General features: G+C 45.5%; 2 protein-coding genes across 2 annotated transcripts; one reads left to right on the top strand and one right to left on the bottom strand.

The window, feature by feature from the left end:
- The first annotated feature begins 693 nt into the window (after nt 1-693).
- GRPEL1 (GrpE like 1, mitochondrial) lies at nt 694-6746 on the top strand. The gene is made up of 4 exons (XM_056489101.1): nt 694-827; nt 1583-1751; nt 3259-3340; nt 5832-6746. Exons 1-4 carry the CDS (start codon nt 757-759, stop codon nt 6176-6178), a joined length of 669 nt encoding a protein of 222 aa, XP_056345076.1. The 5' UTR covers nt 694-756; the 3' UTR covers nt 6179-6746.
- Nucleotides 6747-8555: 1809 nt separating this feature from the next.
- On the bottom strand, nt 8556-14630 carry TADA2B (transcriptional adaptor 2B). The gene is made up of 2 exons (XM_056489100.1): nt 14311-14630; nt 8556-13140 (listed from the first exon to the last, which is right to left on the bottom strand). The coding sequence occupies exons 1-2, from the start codon at nt 14578-14580 to the stop codon at nt 12148-12150; spliced, it is 1263 nt and encodes a 420-aa protein (XP_056345075.1). The 5' UTR covers nt 14581-14630; the 3' UTR covers nt 8556-12147.
- Nucleotides 14631-14779: the final 149 nt, after the last annotated feature.

The following is a 14779-nucleotide window of genomic DNA, read 5'->3' as shown; positions in this document are numbered from 1 at the left end:
GCTAACAGCTGGTGTTCAGGCATCTGTGCATAATCTAGCACTCAACTTCACTGTTCTACAATAAATATATGACCCTGATTTTTTCTCCCCTCTCTCCTTTAACAAGATACTGACAAAGTACCTGACCCATTGCCCGAGTTCAGCTATCCCAGTATCACGGAGCAGGGCTCCCCTAGCCTCCAGTTGCACAGAACACTTGCACAAACAGGTGGCCAGATCTGCAACTAGTGGATTAGCAACATTATCCCGTTTAATGAGAGCTCATGATTTCATTAAATAAAATTATCGTCTAGCAAGGGCGTACACAGCAGTCAACAGGCAGCGTGTGTGGCCGGACACCTCTGCATGGAGGTGTGCAAATTGCTGATGGCTGCTACAAGGTGTTATTGGTAACTGGATCATCCAGCACTTAAAATGAGCTAAAATCTTCGAACTTTTCAGGTCACAGCTGGAGCAGGAAGGACTCAAACCACACGAGCGACACCAACACGTCATCGCACCGCCCACTGCCGTCACGAGACAAAATGGCCGCCGCGCACGCGCCCCGCCCGCGGCCCCGCCCGCCGCGCGTCACGGAGGGGCGAGGCGCGCGCGCGGCTCTGGGCGCTCCGCCGCGCCCCGGAATAGCCGCCTGTTCACCGGGGCGGCGCGTCCGCGCTGCTGATTGGCCGCCGGCCGCGTCACTCGCGGGCCGCCCGCTCGCTGATTGGCGGGCCCGGGGGGCGGGCCGAGGCGGCCGGCGGGCAGCAAGGCGCCATGGCGGCCGTGGCCCAGTGCGTGCGGGGTGCGCTGCGCCCGCGCCTCCCGCTGCTGAGCGTCGCGCTGAGGTGAGGGGGTCGCGCCGCGCCGGTCGCCCGGCACCGGGAGTTCCCGCCGGAGCGGGAGGAGAGCGGGGCTCGCTCTCGCCGCGCTGGGGTCCCAAGCCTTGGGGAGGGGCCGCCCTCCATCCTGAGCAGCTCTTCGCTGCTCCCCTTCTCCGGGAGAGCGGCCCGGCCCGGCCCGGCCCGGCCCTGCGGGGAGCCTGAGGGCCCAGGCCCGGAGCGCCCATGCGGGGGTACGAGCCCTTGTGTGAGCGCGGCGCTGATCCCGCAGCCTCGGCCTTGGGCGGCTCAGCTCGCTCAGCCTTGGGACGTCAGGCGGGGATGAAGAGTCATTATTGACACGGGCGCCCGTGATTGCCGCTGTACGGCGGGGACAGGCGCGGGTGCCGCTCCAGCGCCGAGCTCTGTTCGCGCCTGTGTGTGCAGGGACACTGTTGCCGGCGATTGCATCACGGAATTTGTTTCTGATAGAGCACCGTGCTGAAAACGTCCCCTTGAAAGTTCTGTGGCTATAAACTGAATGTAGTGGGCCCTTACAAGCTGCTATCTTGTAGTAATTATCTGTTATAGTTTAATGGCCGGAGATATGCTGCTTTTGACAGAGGGTTCTGCACGCAGTATTCACAGGCCTAGAACTGTATGATTTCGTGCTTTGATGTCAAAATTTTGTGGACATTATGTGTCAAAGTGGTATGTCTAGAAAATGCTAATATATTATAAAATAAGCAACAGAATAATAAATGTTCATCTTTTTGCCTTAGAACATCTCCGCGACTGCTTTGTGCAGCAACACAGCAGAAAAATACTGGCCAGAACTTGGAAGAGGACCAGAGTCAGACCCAAAATGAGCAGAAGGTGGAACCCAGCTCTGCTGAGAAACTGCTAGCTGAAGAAAAGGCCAAACTGGAGGAACAACTAAAAGACATTACTGTAAGTGTCTCTGGGTTACTGGGCTGCACAAGTTATAAATCCTGTGCCCCAGAGCCTGCACTGTGGGTTCTCAGTGCACAGGCTGGTTATGTGACTCCTGTTTAGTTGTATAAAATCTACAATGTGGTAATTTCTTTAAACTTAAAAGTACATGTACTACAAGATCTGGGATGCATGCCTGGTCCAAAATTAAGATCTTGGATAATTTCTTTCCTTTTTCTGGATGGAATTGGACCTTCTCAGTTTGAAAATTTGTTACTGAGTTGTACATAGATTTTGCTCAGTGGAGAAGTAATTTCTGGGAGCCATGGAAGAGTGTGAGTGTGTGTGCATTTGTGTGTGTTAAGAGTAGACTTAATGGAAACAGATGCCCACTTTCCAAAGGTCGGAGTTAATGATGCTTAGCTTTATACAATGGTGTACTTAGGCCATGCACTAAGTTCAGAAGTTTCAAACCTTGTCTGAGAGCCCTTCAGACTCGAGGCTGAACATCACATCCCTTCTTGTGGCCTCGTGTATCTTGCATTCTCTCCCATGCACAACTCCGGCAACTGAAGGACGCCCTGAGATGTGGGAGGTGGGCATTAAGCAAAGACATTAATGAGTGTTTTATATAAAATGTCTTTCTGGAGCATTTGAGACTTCACGAGGTAGCCCAGAACCTTCTATAGAACCAGCACCTGCGATCATCTGTGGATTGAGTTTGATTTCTGTTGCCCTTCCCAAAGCTCTACAGGAAAAATGTGAGGTGTCATTTAATGTCTTTCTTTGCTGTTGGCTGCCCAATGCAGCTCTTCAGGCAGCTTGTTGACTATTTTTATTCTGTTTTGAGATTCTTCACTGACACACAAAGCTCAGGCATATTCAGTGTGGAAGCCATTCAGGGTTAGTTAGTGAAGCACTCAGCATGAATTTTTACCTTATTCATTTTATTCTATTTCACGTCTTAGTACATCTGCTGATAAATGACCATATTTCTAGAAATAGACCTAAACTTTACCTAACCAACACAGGAATTAGGCTTCATAGTTTGTAAAGGCTGAGAAAACTGGAAGGCACTCTGTGGTATGTATGGAGAGGGAATAGATGGTTTGAAAGTTGTGTCTGGGTTGAATCTGATTTACTGCATTGTCTATGTACCTCATGACTGATGAAGGATTTCTGGGAGCACACAGCAGAAATACTGGGCTCATAAAACTTTATATATATCTGTAGAGTGAATTTTTTTTTTCTAGCTAATCTGTTGACAAATAAAGAGTATTACCTTCTGATTTCCTTTCCCTCCTTTCTGTCCCTGTGAAGTGAAGCAAACTTTTATCTTGGTAGGAGGAATGGTGTGATAATTGGCATGTTGTTTCAGATTACCCTAAATGGTGGATATAGGCTGTGAAACTGTTTAAAATGCTGCTTTATAATGAATATGCTGAATTATTGTCAGCTGCCTGACTAGGAGGAATAACTTTTGTTACTATAGGAATAACTTCTGTTACTGGTTTTTCTTCTTTAGGACAAGTACAAGCGTGCCTTGGCAGATGCAGAAAACATAAGGCAAAGAAGCCAGAAACTGGTAGAAGAAGCAAAGTTATACGGTCAGTGGAGGTTCCTCTGGTGTTTACTCAGTAAGACCCAGGAAATGCAAAGAGTGGAAAAATGAAGCTGACTGGCCTTGCAGTATTGACAAGTTGTACTTCCCAGTGATTCTGACTACTTGCTTAAAAAATGCATTTGAGGCAGAGAGGTTTGAACAGTTCTTCAACTTGCATCAGAATTGTGGCCATCTCCCCAGCCAAGGGCAAGACTTAAACTGCTGGAGTCAGCAGCTGACATTTTCTTTAAATTTGCTGTCTGATTTCCTACAATGTGTACTGCATTAGTAGATTTTTTTAGTAAGTTCTGCAGCTTGAAGTTTGCCTTTTTCATATATTTTGGTCTCAGATCTGACCAAGAGCTTGGAATATTGGTTTGACTTCTGGTTTGGGTTTTTGGTTCTTTTTGTTCTTTTTTTTTGGGGGGGAGGGGTGTTTTTGGTTGTTTGGGAGTTTTTTTGTGGGTTTATTTGTTTTTTTTGATTGATTGGTGGGTTGGTTTTTTGGGGTGTTTTTTTGGGTTGGTTGAGGTTTTTTATTTTGCTTTTTTGGTTGATTGGGGTTTGGGTTTTTTTTTGGGGGGATTTGGTTTGCTTTGACTTTGGTTCTTATTTGATTTGGGGATATTTTTGTGTGATGTTTTGGGCCGTTTTTTTGCCTTTTATCTGTTGAAGGCGATAGCTTTCAAACAGAAGTAACACCTCTAAATGAATGGATTCTTTTCAGTGCTAGGAATGCACAATCGCTGGCTGTGAGGAGTGCTAGCAGCACATCTCTCTTCAAGAGCCAGGGTAGTAACATCTGATTTAGCTTTTTGACATTTCCAGCACAAATCTGTAAAACAGAAATTGTGTGCAAATGCTGCAGCAGCAGAGTGCTGGTGTTTGACTGCCACTCTGGCTTGAAAAATGAGTTGCTCTTTTTTACCACACCCATACACAGCTGTACAGTTCAGTTCTCAGTACGTAAGTTCTAATTTCTGAGTACAGGGTCTTCAGTTAATGTGTACTGTAAGAAAGAGTACACAGTACTCTTGCATTCTTTCTCATGGATGTTTGAGTGCTTCATCCTGAGGTTGATCTGCAATAAGCATTGTTTCACTAATGTTCTACTTACTGCAAAGGACTTGGAGTCATGTCAGAGCCCAGAGGTGCCACAATAGAAATTAATTTATCTTGAAAACTAGATTACATGTAATCTAAGTTTTATTGCTTGTGCATAACTGCTTGTTCTGTTGGGAAAAGAGAAACTCATTTCTGAGACTTGCATAAATTCTGAGTTGCAGTCAGAGATATTTGCAAATACAATGTACGCGATGAAAAATGGAACCAAACCACCTTCTGAAGAGTTTGGTTACTTGGTTTGATCCAGATAACTAGACAGCTGATTTATCCATTTGGTACAGTCCAGCTCCAACCACAACTCTAGTTTTTAGTTTAAAACCGTGACGGGTTTTTTTTTTTTTCAGATTTTTTAAACTACTTGGATATTGTTAAGTTACTGTTCTGTAAAGAGCTTGAGTCTCTACAGAGTTGTGCAATTGTTAGAGAGACCCTTTCCTGAGAACTAGCTGATCCCCACAGATGTTGTAAGGTGCTTCCATAGTTCTGGGTTGGTTTTTTTTTTTAAACCAAAGACTTGGCCTCTGGTAATGGTCATACCACTTCTTGGTAAGGAAAAAAAACAACCCATCCAAAATGTGAGCTAGAATTTAAAAGGCTGACTCTGGCTGAAAAAAAGGAATCCAAAAATCAAATCAAAACCCAGTGCTGTTTGTCCTTTGCTTACCTCGATGTAGAAATGTGTTATTTGATTCAACTGTTTTGATTTTTTCTTGATTGCTAGTGCCTTAAGTGAGATTAGTCCAGATTCTCTTTAGCATGAGCCAGAAAACAGCTTCAGGACAAGGAGTGTGATTAACTTGGAAATCACTCTGTATTTGCAAGGCACAGCTGCTAACTCTGTAAAAGAGGGTTGCAGTGGGAGGGAGAGGTGCAAGTTCTTTTTGTTCATGTAAGAATCCTTGTTCATCTCTTGAAATCCTCATCAGTCTGATTACATGCTTTGTCTTCTGCAAATCTTTTTATGACATCAGATTAAAGGGTAGGAATAGGGCAACATCATGCTTTGAACATTATAAGATGAGAGGGACAAGAGGAAAAGTCATCTGAAGGTTTTGGTGACTTTGGTAAGAATCTTAATTGTTACTGTTAGATTATTAGCATAACGTAACTCTTTTGAGTTGAAATCATATTTTTCTTCCATAGAAGTAGAGGAGATGGTGTGGATTTCAAGGTATCTGTAATAGTTCTTTATTATCATCCAAAACTGGAATGGATATTTTATCCCAAATGACTACAGTATCACATACCTTCTTAAAAGTGTAAGAGTGGCGATTATTGCTGTAGCTTTTGGGGTTGTGAGTTTGGGGGTTTTTAACACTCGTTTCCCTCAGTGGACTAATCCCATTCTCTCCTCCTTTGTACATTTTCAGGGATCCAGAGCTTCTGTAAGGACTTACTAGAAGTTGCAGACATTTTGGAGAAAGCAACAGAAAGCGTTCCAAAAGAAGAAATCAAGGATGACAATCCTCACTTGAAGAGCCTATACGAAGGTCTTGTCATGACAGAAATGCAGATTCAGAAAGTGTTTAAAAAGCATGGGCTGATGAGAGTGGACCCTGTGGGAGCCAAGTTCGATCCCTACGAGCACGAGGCGCTGTTCCACGCTCCCGTGGAGGGGCAGGAGCCGGGCACCATCGCGCTGGTATCCAAGATCGGCTACAAGCTGCACGGGCGCACGCTGCGGCCCGCCCTGGTGGGCGTGGTGAAAGACGCTTAGCGCTCCGCCTGGAGCTTCACATGCCCTACAACTATTAAACAGCTGGATGGTTTCTCTCTCACACCATGCTTCCCTCGTTCCTCTGCTCCCTGAGAGGTTGAAATGAGTTGGTTGAGGTCTCCCAGTGAAAATTAAGTAACTGATGAAATTCTCCTGCTTAGTGGCCTTCAGCATCACTGTTCCATAAGCTCTTCTTTGGTGTGAACTACAAGAGCCATTAAGCCCTCTGATGCTTTAGATTAGATAATGTTTTTTAAACTATTGCTCCTGAGAAAGTGTATTAAATTGGAAAGAATGAAATGCTCACAAGAATGTCGCAATTTCAAGTTTATCACTGTGTGTACATTGAAACTGCAGATAGTGGTTCCAACGCTTCCTTTGGTTTTGTAGAATCTCACACTGCAGAAGTGGGTGATGTAGTACAAATAACCTGCTCTGTGCAGGCACCCATCAGCTTTTACACACTGATGTGATAAATGCCCTCTTTTGTCTATTCAGAAATAATCTCTCTGAACAACTGAAACCTGTGTGAATTCTGAACTGTAAATAAATGGCAATGGAGATTAGATTTATTTTGTAATTGTTCAACCTTTTTGTCCTGTACTAACATTGAATCAAGAAAACCATCTAATATTTGTATGGCATTGAAGAACCAATAGAATTTATCCTATCTCTGGATTTTTAATTTAATGTATAAATTGGTTTAAACAATTTTTATAGTCTTGTAACTTCCAGCTTTGCAATTGGTTTGTTATGCAAACTGTAGTTACAATCCTGCTGAGAGCCAGAACAGCCAAAGAAGTGAGCTGCTGAGAGTTGGATATATGATTTCTCTTAGGCTTACATAAATAATTGCATGTAAGTGGCTCAAACAAAAGTGTGAGCTTAGTTTCATTATTTCTTACATTTACTCAGCTTGGATCTTAGGTTGCACCAGAACTTTTCCCTTGCCCTAACTCCACCTGCTGCTCCCAATCCTGCAGAATCAGGCTAAAATACAACACGTGATTACCTGAAAGACATTTCACCTGGATAGGAGTGGGTGGAACCTGGCAAATTACACAACAGATAAAGGATCCATCCTCTTGTATCCTGCAAGCCTACAGTATTAACATACAGGACAGAATCTTCAAACTTAGGGAAGTTATCAGGCCCTGTAAAAAGTAAGTACTTCCGAATTTTTTACCATGTTTCTGGTTATTATGGGTTATGGACCTTCTTACCTTAAAGCCAGGTATTGATTATATTTTTTGTGGTTCAAATGCAGAGTTGCCAAGGGCTTACTGAACACTGGACCTACTCATAGTGACAAGTGATTAGTCATTCCTTAAGACATTTTTCCCAGTGCTGGTTTCCCTCGTGGGAATTAAACAGTTAACCAGGAACAGCCTAATTGCATTAAATTGTTTGGAGGTTAGTAATTTTTAGTCCTATTTAAGGATTCATTCTTTCTCAACTTTTAAGAAAATGCTTCAGCTGGGCAGAGGAAAGAGTAATTTCTGATGTGTGAAGACAACTACAATGTTAATTTTTTTAAACTAATTAAGTTCAGGGGAAAAAATGCAAAGACTGAGTTTAAAAATACCGGGGAAAAAAGGGGATTCCATATCCTGAAGTTGAATTTGGAAGTATCTTTGCTCCAACTGGGTTTAAATGTACACCATAGTTGTGTGAAGGAGGATTGAAGAAATGGGTTTTGTTGCACTTTGATTGAGACCTGTTCTCACAACGGATGTAAAAAAAGGGACCAGGTTCCATTTTATATACCTTCTAAGAGCTGTCATGTGTTGTTTTGTCCCCTCCCAATCCCTCTGGATCTAAACTAAGTGTAATAATTATGTCCTTAGTATGTACAGTATAGTATATATGTATAGTTTATCCAATAGGGAGTTAAAGGGACACCTTCTTCCCTAGCAGATGAAGATTTTGTTAATGAGCTTCCCAGTGCTTCACACTAATTGTCATTTTTGGACTCTGATTAATTTATTCGGAGTGTTCTTAAATACAAGGTCCTTTTAAATGTTCAGCACAAGGTTCATCTTCAAAGCTGGTAACTGAGTCTCCCATTAAAGTGGTTCCCCTTCCCTGGCCTGCCCTCAGAGAGGCTTTGGCATGGAGTGGGTCAGTCTGTGGAGAGCTCCAACCACCTGTGCATTCTACCATACCCCAGGAAAGAGCACTGAAGAAATCAAAGAACAGAGGAAAGAAGTTCTGAAATTTGAGCACTCGACAAAGCTACCAGCAGTGCCAGCTATCTCACAGACTACATTTCCACCCATCACATTTAGCTACAATGCATCTCCACTTGTTATTGCAAAGACTTAAGCTATTTTCCTCATTGCCCAAGCTACATTATTGTTCAATCAATCATGGAAAGGAACTTTAATACAAGTTTATTTACCAATACACAATGCAAAAATCTAGTAAAATGCTGTGTGCACAACATCAGCTGGGCTTTGTGTGATTTCAGCACAGGCGTTTGTGTGTCTGGCACAGCTACAAATGTAAACTTCAAATGAATGCAACATTCCCTTTCTTAAGAAGAAAGAAGCTGATGAGCTGAACATGCTCATGGGGTATCTTGCTTCACAGTATTTAATGTGTCATCACTTGGGAGTGACTGGGGCAAAACATTTTCTGAGAAGAGTAAAGAAGGCTCATGAAGCCTTTTCCAGTTGCAAAGGAATTGAATGCAGCAGCCACAGAAGAGAGTAAGAGCAGAGTGCTTAGTTTGGGTGATTTCCAAGGCAGTTCATGGTCACAGACCAGTACAAACCTGCAGCCACTGCTCTCTGCTGGGCCTGCAGGGGGCAGGAGGGGCTGCAGCCAGAACACTGCAGCATCCGAGCCCAGCGCTGGGCAGTGCACACAGATGGGATGGAGGCTGGGACACAGCACAGCCCCTACCCAGAGCACAAGATCAGTATTTTGAACAGCTTAGAGGGTGTTGCTTTTTCATAGGCTTTCATCAATGCTGTTAAGACAGATACTATCATTAGTAATAACTTTAATTAGAAAAGTCAAGAACATTTAGCATGTAAAACACCTTGTCATTAGCAACATGAAGGCTGGGTTATTGTACAGTACAGGAAGCACTTCCAGATCAACACAAAATACAAGTTGAAAGAGCTCTTTGCCATGTCAGCCCCTTCACCATAGAAGAGAAGCAGCATAGCTGTAGTAAATTGCTGGATTAACATTAACTGCATCTCAATTTATAAGCAACCAAACAGAAAACCAGCAGCTCATAACAAAGGAATGCTTAGACTAAATCAGTTCCATGTGAAATACGGAACAGCAGCATCCTCTAGTGCAAGTCACCTTTAAAATTAAAAGCATAGCTGACAATGAGACATTGCTTCTAGGGAAGCCCTTTCCAAGGGACTAGTATTTGCTAAAGCAAACATTTACCACCTTGAGTTAGCTTGCAAGTACAAAATAAATATTGATATCCATATTGCATACATTAAAAATACTTTATTTTACATTCATTTTGATGTTCAATAAGTTATATCTAGCACCAAAGAAACATTTTGGAAAGGTTGAGGAATTAAGAAGCTACGAAGTGTAAATGCAGAATTCACTTCAACATTTAAATGACTCATTGGTGCCTAGATTTTTTCCTAAGTTATTGTTCAGATGGGCTTTATGCTATTGCTTCAGTTTAACTTAGATGTGCCAAAACAGTGTAGAAATATGAAAATCACAGATCTGAGGGGAAAAAACCCAGAAGAACCAAAACCAAAACAATTCTCAAACTCCCAACTGCATGCAGAATTGAGGCTTCAAAACAGCATGTTATAGCAGTAAGGTAACAAGTTACAGGAAGAACCAAATTGCATAACTAGAATGCTCAAAAGAAAGACTGAGCTTCCTTCCCACAGGAGTAGGACAGAAAATAACCAAGGGTTTATACCTTATGAACTTGTGTGCTGCTTGTACATGCATATAGGGTGGAAGTGGTTATTAAAGCTACTCAGCACATTGCAGTTAGCTCACTGCTGCCAAGAAGAGACAGTTTTGTCTCGAGTATGCCACAACAAACCACTTACAGATAGGCCAAAGTATTACATCCCAGAGGACATAGCCCTTACCTTTTTTGAAGGGACATAACATCATAAGCTCAAAAGAAAAAGGCACTCAAGTTTTGGTTTTTTTTCCTTAGAAATGCTGGCTTTGTAATTGTACCCCTTTTATTCTAAACTCACTGGTAACACTAGTTTGGTAATGCTGGATGTATTACATGAAACCCAGTTCTGATCAGAATACCTGTCAAACTGTAGAATTAATACTGGTTTGGGATTTTGTGGTATCCTCACTGACTACAGCCCAAAGTGTCAAAGCAAGGTGACATTTCCAGATCTTGCACTCACATTGAAGCCAGTCAGGTTCCAAGTTTTGGTACACCTGCACTCTAGAAGACCTGCCCAGCCTGCCTCCAGTACAGCTTCCTGCTCCAGACACGGCCAGAATAGAGGCTCATGCACAAGTAACTTTGCATCTTCCTCGTGGAAAGCCCCATTTCTTATTCATTTGATTAAATACCAGCATGGGAATTGAAGGATGAAATGGGCAAAAAAACCTTTTTCTAATCCTCCTTCAACATCTTTCCCTTAATTAATAGATCTTACTAGAACAGTACTGTGAGTCTGACATTTGTGTTTCCCGCTGTGTTACATCCCAGCTGGTGCCTGGCTCCAGCACACTCCAGGCTGCAGCTGTAGGAACTGGAGGAGATCCCTTAAGGTGCACTGTTCTACTTATCAGTAAATTCAGATTCAATGTGCCTGGGCTGGTATGTTTCAAGGTATGTGCAATTAGAACTCTACAGTGGCTGGATTAAGCACTCCAAATTGACACTTTGTGCACTTTGACCAAATCTGCATCAATTGTTATTTTTGTTTTTAAGATCAATCTCAGTAATCAGGCTCCATTTGAGAATCTTGCTCCCTTTCCCTGACTTCTCAATGAAATTCAGGAGGCAGCTACACCTCCTCAGCCCATATGAGCTGAGCAGTTAAGATCCCAAAGGAGGAGGAGCAGGCTCCCCCAACAAGGAAGAAGAGTGATTTTGCTGCCTGAGGCTCTCAGCTTCTGCCAAACACCTCACTGTCTATTCTCTCAAACCCAATTTCTGGCCCAAATCAGGAACCTCATTGTAGCTGACCCCTCCTCTGGAGCAGAGCACCACAGCTGCTGGGGATTCCTGACACTCCAGTACCAAGCAGGAAATGTCAAAGCTTCAGAGGGGCCTGTTTCAGGAAACTCAGGTCAAAGCAATGCCCAGATTAGCCAGGAGCTCTTCAAGAACCCCCCTCCACAGCACAAGTCCCTGGAGGCATCTCACCTACCACATTTCCTTCCTTCCTTCCACTCCCTGCCACGGCTCCCCCCTGCTGCATTCTCGACAGGAACTCTCATCCTGGTGACCCCATGCCTTGGCTGTAGTTACTAAGGAGAATGTTCCAAAAGCTTAGCAATGGTCACAAAAGTCCCTGCTCACCTGCTCCTGAGCACAGGACTTTTGTAAGCTTCACTTTGCTGCCAGCATTATGCCAAAAAAAAAAACAAAACAAAGGGTGAAGAAAGTTTCCAGCAAATGAAACTATCTCCTACCTTCAAAGAAAAGCAAGGATTACACTGATAAACATTTATCCAATAGTATGGACTAGAGAAACTACTCTGGGGCTAACGGACTTGAGTAAGTTCACAAGAAAAAATCTGTTCTAATAATGTACCAAAAGCAGTGAAATCCAATGTAGAAGTTTCACAATTAAGTGTTTTTCATGATCCAAAGCAACAGTCTATTTGAACCACCATGGATCATGATGACTGGGGAGGTTTATGTATTTGCTCTTTTGTGTTTTTAAGCGACATGGTTTCTGTATCTTTGGGGAGGGAAGGAAAAAATAACAGAGTCCTTGAGGCTGTAATGGGCATCTGCTGTGCTTTTTCAGATCAGCTAAATTTCATGAAGCATCCCTGGATATCCAACCACTTTCTGTCAGAAAATTTAAAATCCTTTTCTTCAGTACCTTATCTAAATAACTAGGAAGGCGACTCTTTGAAGGAATTCCCTGTCTTTTTTGGAGATGGTCTTTAATGATGATAGTTTTTACAGTCACATAACGTGCAGGACTCAAGTTCAGAGAGCTGCAGAGCACCTTTTCCCTGTCCGATAAGAGTTCAAAGCCAGGCAGGTTTTCAATGGCAGCAAATTCGCCTTCTTTGCCCTCTTCCTTCCCTCTCTTGGAACTAGCTATGTTCTTGTTCTCCTTCCTCTTTTCCCGTTTGTGCCTGGCCGCCTCGTACTCTGCCGACTCCTCCATTTTGGTGATCCCATTTCTCCGATACCGCTGCAGCTCCCGAATCTTCGCTCGGAGTATCCTCTCCTTGTGCATGTTCTCAAAGAAGTCTTCGAACTCCTTACAAGACATGAACTGGTACAAAGGCCTCAGTTTCAGCCTCAACTCCTTCTCTTCTTTTGTGATCTTTCGTTTGGGAGCTTTCTCCTTGTCTTTTTTATCCTTCCCCAGGAAGGCCGGCACCAAGTTATAGTCTCGCGCGATGTTCTTGCGCCGCTGCCTCTCCTTGAGCTTCCTCACGTACATGTCCACGTGCGCTCTCTTCAGCTCGATCTCCACGTCGTCGTCGTCGTAGTTGACCGAGAGGCCGCTGATGAGCGTCTCGGCGTCCTGGTCGTACTCGATCTCGTAGTCGTCGCGCAGCGGCATGTAGCCCAGCTGCTGCTGCTCCGCCACCGAGATGTCCAGCGGCGGCAGCGGCGTCGTCAGGCTGGGCGACAGCGGCCCGCCGCTGGGACACGTGTGGTCCGTCACCCTGTTGGGAATAGTGTCAGGGATGCAGGCTTTTCCCAGGTTGCCGTGGATATACATGCTCACATAGTGCTCCATCACCTCCTGAGGTGTCCGGGATGCTCCCACGTGAGCAGCCATGTCCTCCTAAACAGAAAAAAAGGAGAAGTGACAAAACGATTCCCATTATGTCTCCCTTTCTCCTTGCTCCTCAAAAGCCAACTCCCAGTACCTGAACTCCTCCAGCAATACTGGCCATATTTCTATCAGCTCTGGATGAGTGTTTACAGTGCATGGAGGCAGGTGATTCCTGAGCACCCACGGCACTCCCACAAAGCCAGCTCACCATGACCAAAGCCAGGATGCTTTTCAAGTCCCAAGTCAACACCAAGAGCACTGTACAATTTGGGTTTTGCTTGTTTATCTCACATTATTAAGGAGCAACATGGAAATAAACAAACAGTATTTACTGTAAGAGTAACAATATTTATTATTTTCTAGTTATTTAAGAACTAAGCAAGCTGCAATGATTGGACATTTTAAAGTTTTTAAAAAGTCTTTATATTTAATGAAGCAAAACATAAGTAACAACAAATCAAATAAATAAAAAATGAATCAAATGGTCCAGCGGAGGGCAATGACTGGGGGACTGGCTGAGGGAGTAGGGCTTGTTCAGCCTCAAGAAGGGACAATTGAGAGGGGACATGACCAATGTCCATCAGTATCTGAAGGGAGGTGTCAGAGGATGGAGCCAGGCTCTGCTCTGTGCTGCCAAGCAAGAGGACAAGAGGCAGCAAGCAGAAACTGATGCACAGAAAGTCCCACACGTACATGAGGAAGAACTTCACTGACTGGGTGAGGGGGCACTGGACAGACTGCCCAGAGCAGCTGTGGAGTCTCCCTCACTGGAAATAGTCAAGAATGGATGCAAGCCTGTGCACTGTGCTCTGGGATGACCCGCTGCAGTCCTTTCCAACCAAACCCATCCTGTGACTGTGAAATGATGCTTTCCTACTGCTGCTTTTTAAAACCAAGTCTGGCTGCGCAGTGACACCGAAGGCGAGCAGCCAGCCCGCAGCCGGACACACTGAAGGCCGAGACCGAGCACGGTAAGAGGCAGCTGCAGGATGTGTGACACGGGCGGCCCGACGGGAGGCAAACGCCGAACTTGGAGCAGCGACAGGTGCGAGCTGCCGGCGCTGCAGCCCCGCTCGGCAGCGCAGGACGCGCCCGGCGCTCTGACAGGGCCGCGGCTCCGCGGGGGAGGATCGCCCCGCCCCTGCCCCTCGCCCCTGCCCCTCGCCCCTCGCCCCTTACCCAGTTGCCGAAGCCGAACTGCTCGATGGCGTCCAGCAGCAGCTGCTCCTCGCGGCTGCTCCAGCCGCCCTCGGCCTCGGCGCCCCAGAGGGTGAAGCGGCCGCCGTCCACCAGCTGGTAGCCGTGCCATCGGCGGTGCGGGCCGATCTCGGCGCCCGCCGAGAAGCACTCGGGGCAGAGCTCGATGTCGGCGCACTCGGTGCAGCGGAAGCGCAGCGGGCTCACCTCGGCCAGGCAGTACACGCAGTACTTCTTCCCCAGTTCCGCCATCTTACCCCGCCCGCGCGCGCGCGCGGCCGCGCCCCCTGCGCCCGCGCCGCCAATGGCAGCGAGCTGGGGGGGCGGGGCCTGGGCCAGCACCGGCCAATGGGGCCGGGGCCGGCGGGCGCGGGGGGGGCAGCGCGAGGGGACGGCTGCGATTGGCAGAGGCGGAGCCGTCTGCCCGTCCCGCGGCCAATGGGGAGCGGCG

Source organism: Oenanthe melanoleuca, chromosome 4 (genome assembly GCF_029582105.1).
Source record: "Oenanthe melanoleuca isolate GR-GAL-2019-014 chromosome 4, OMel1.0, whole genome shotgun sequence".
In the NCBI taxonomy this organism is placed as follows: domain Eukaryota; kingdom Metazoa; phylum Chordata; class Aves; order Passeriformes; family Muscicapidae; genus Oenanthe; species Oenanthe melanoleuca.
This window is presented reverse-complemented; position numbering and strand designations above follow the sequence as displayed.

Excerpts from the sequence above, each read along its gene's own strand:
- GRPEL1 (XM_056489101.1), top strand. The coding sequence starts at position 757 with ATGGCGGCCGTGGCCCAGTGCGTGCGGGGTGCGCTGCGCCCGCGCCTC. Across the intron at positions 1,752-3,258 it reads AACAACTAAAAGACATTACT|GACAAGTACAAGCGTGCCTT; the intron begins GTAAGTGTCTCT and ends TTTCTTCTTTAG. Across the intron at positions 3,341-5,831 it reads AGAAGAAGCAAAGTTATACG|GGATCCAGAGCTTCTGTAAG; the intron begins GTCAGTGGAGGT and ends GTACATTTTCAG.
- TADA2B (XM_056489100.1), bottom strand. The coding sequence starts at position 14,580 with ATGGCGGAACTGGGGAAGAAGTACTGCGTGTACTGCCTGGCCGAGGTG. Across the intron at positions 13,141-14,310 it reads AGTTCGGCTTCGGCAACTGG|GAGGACATGGCTGCTCACGT; the intron begins GTAAGGGGCGAG and ends TTTTCTGTTTAG.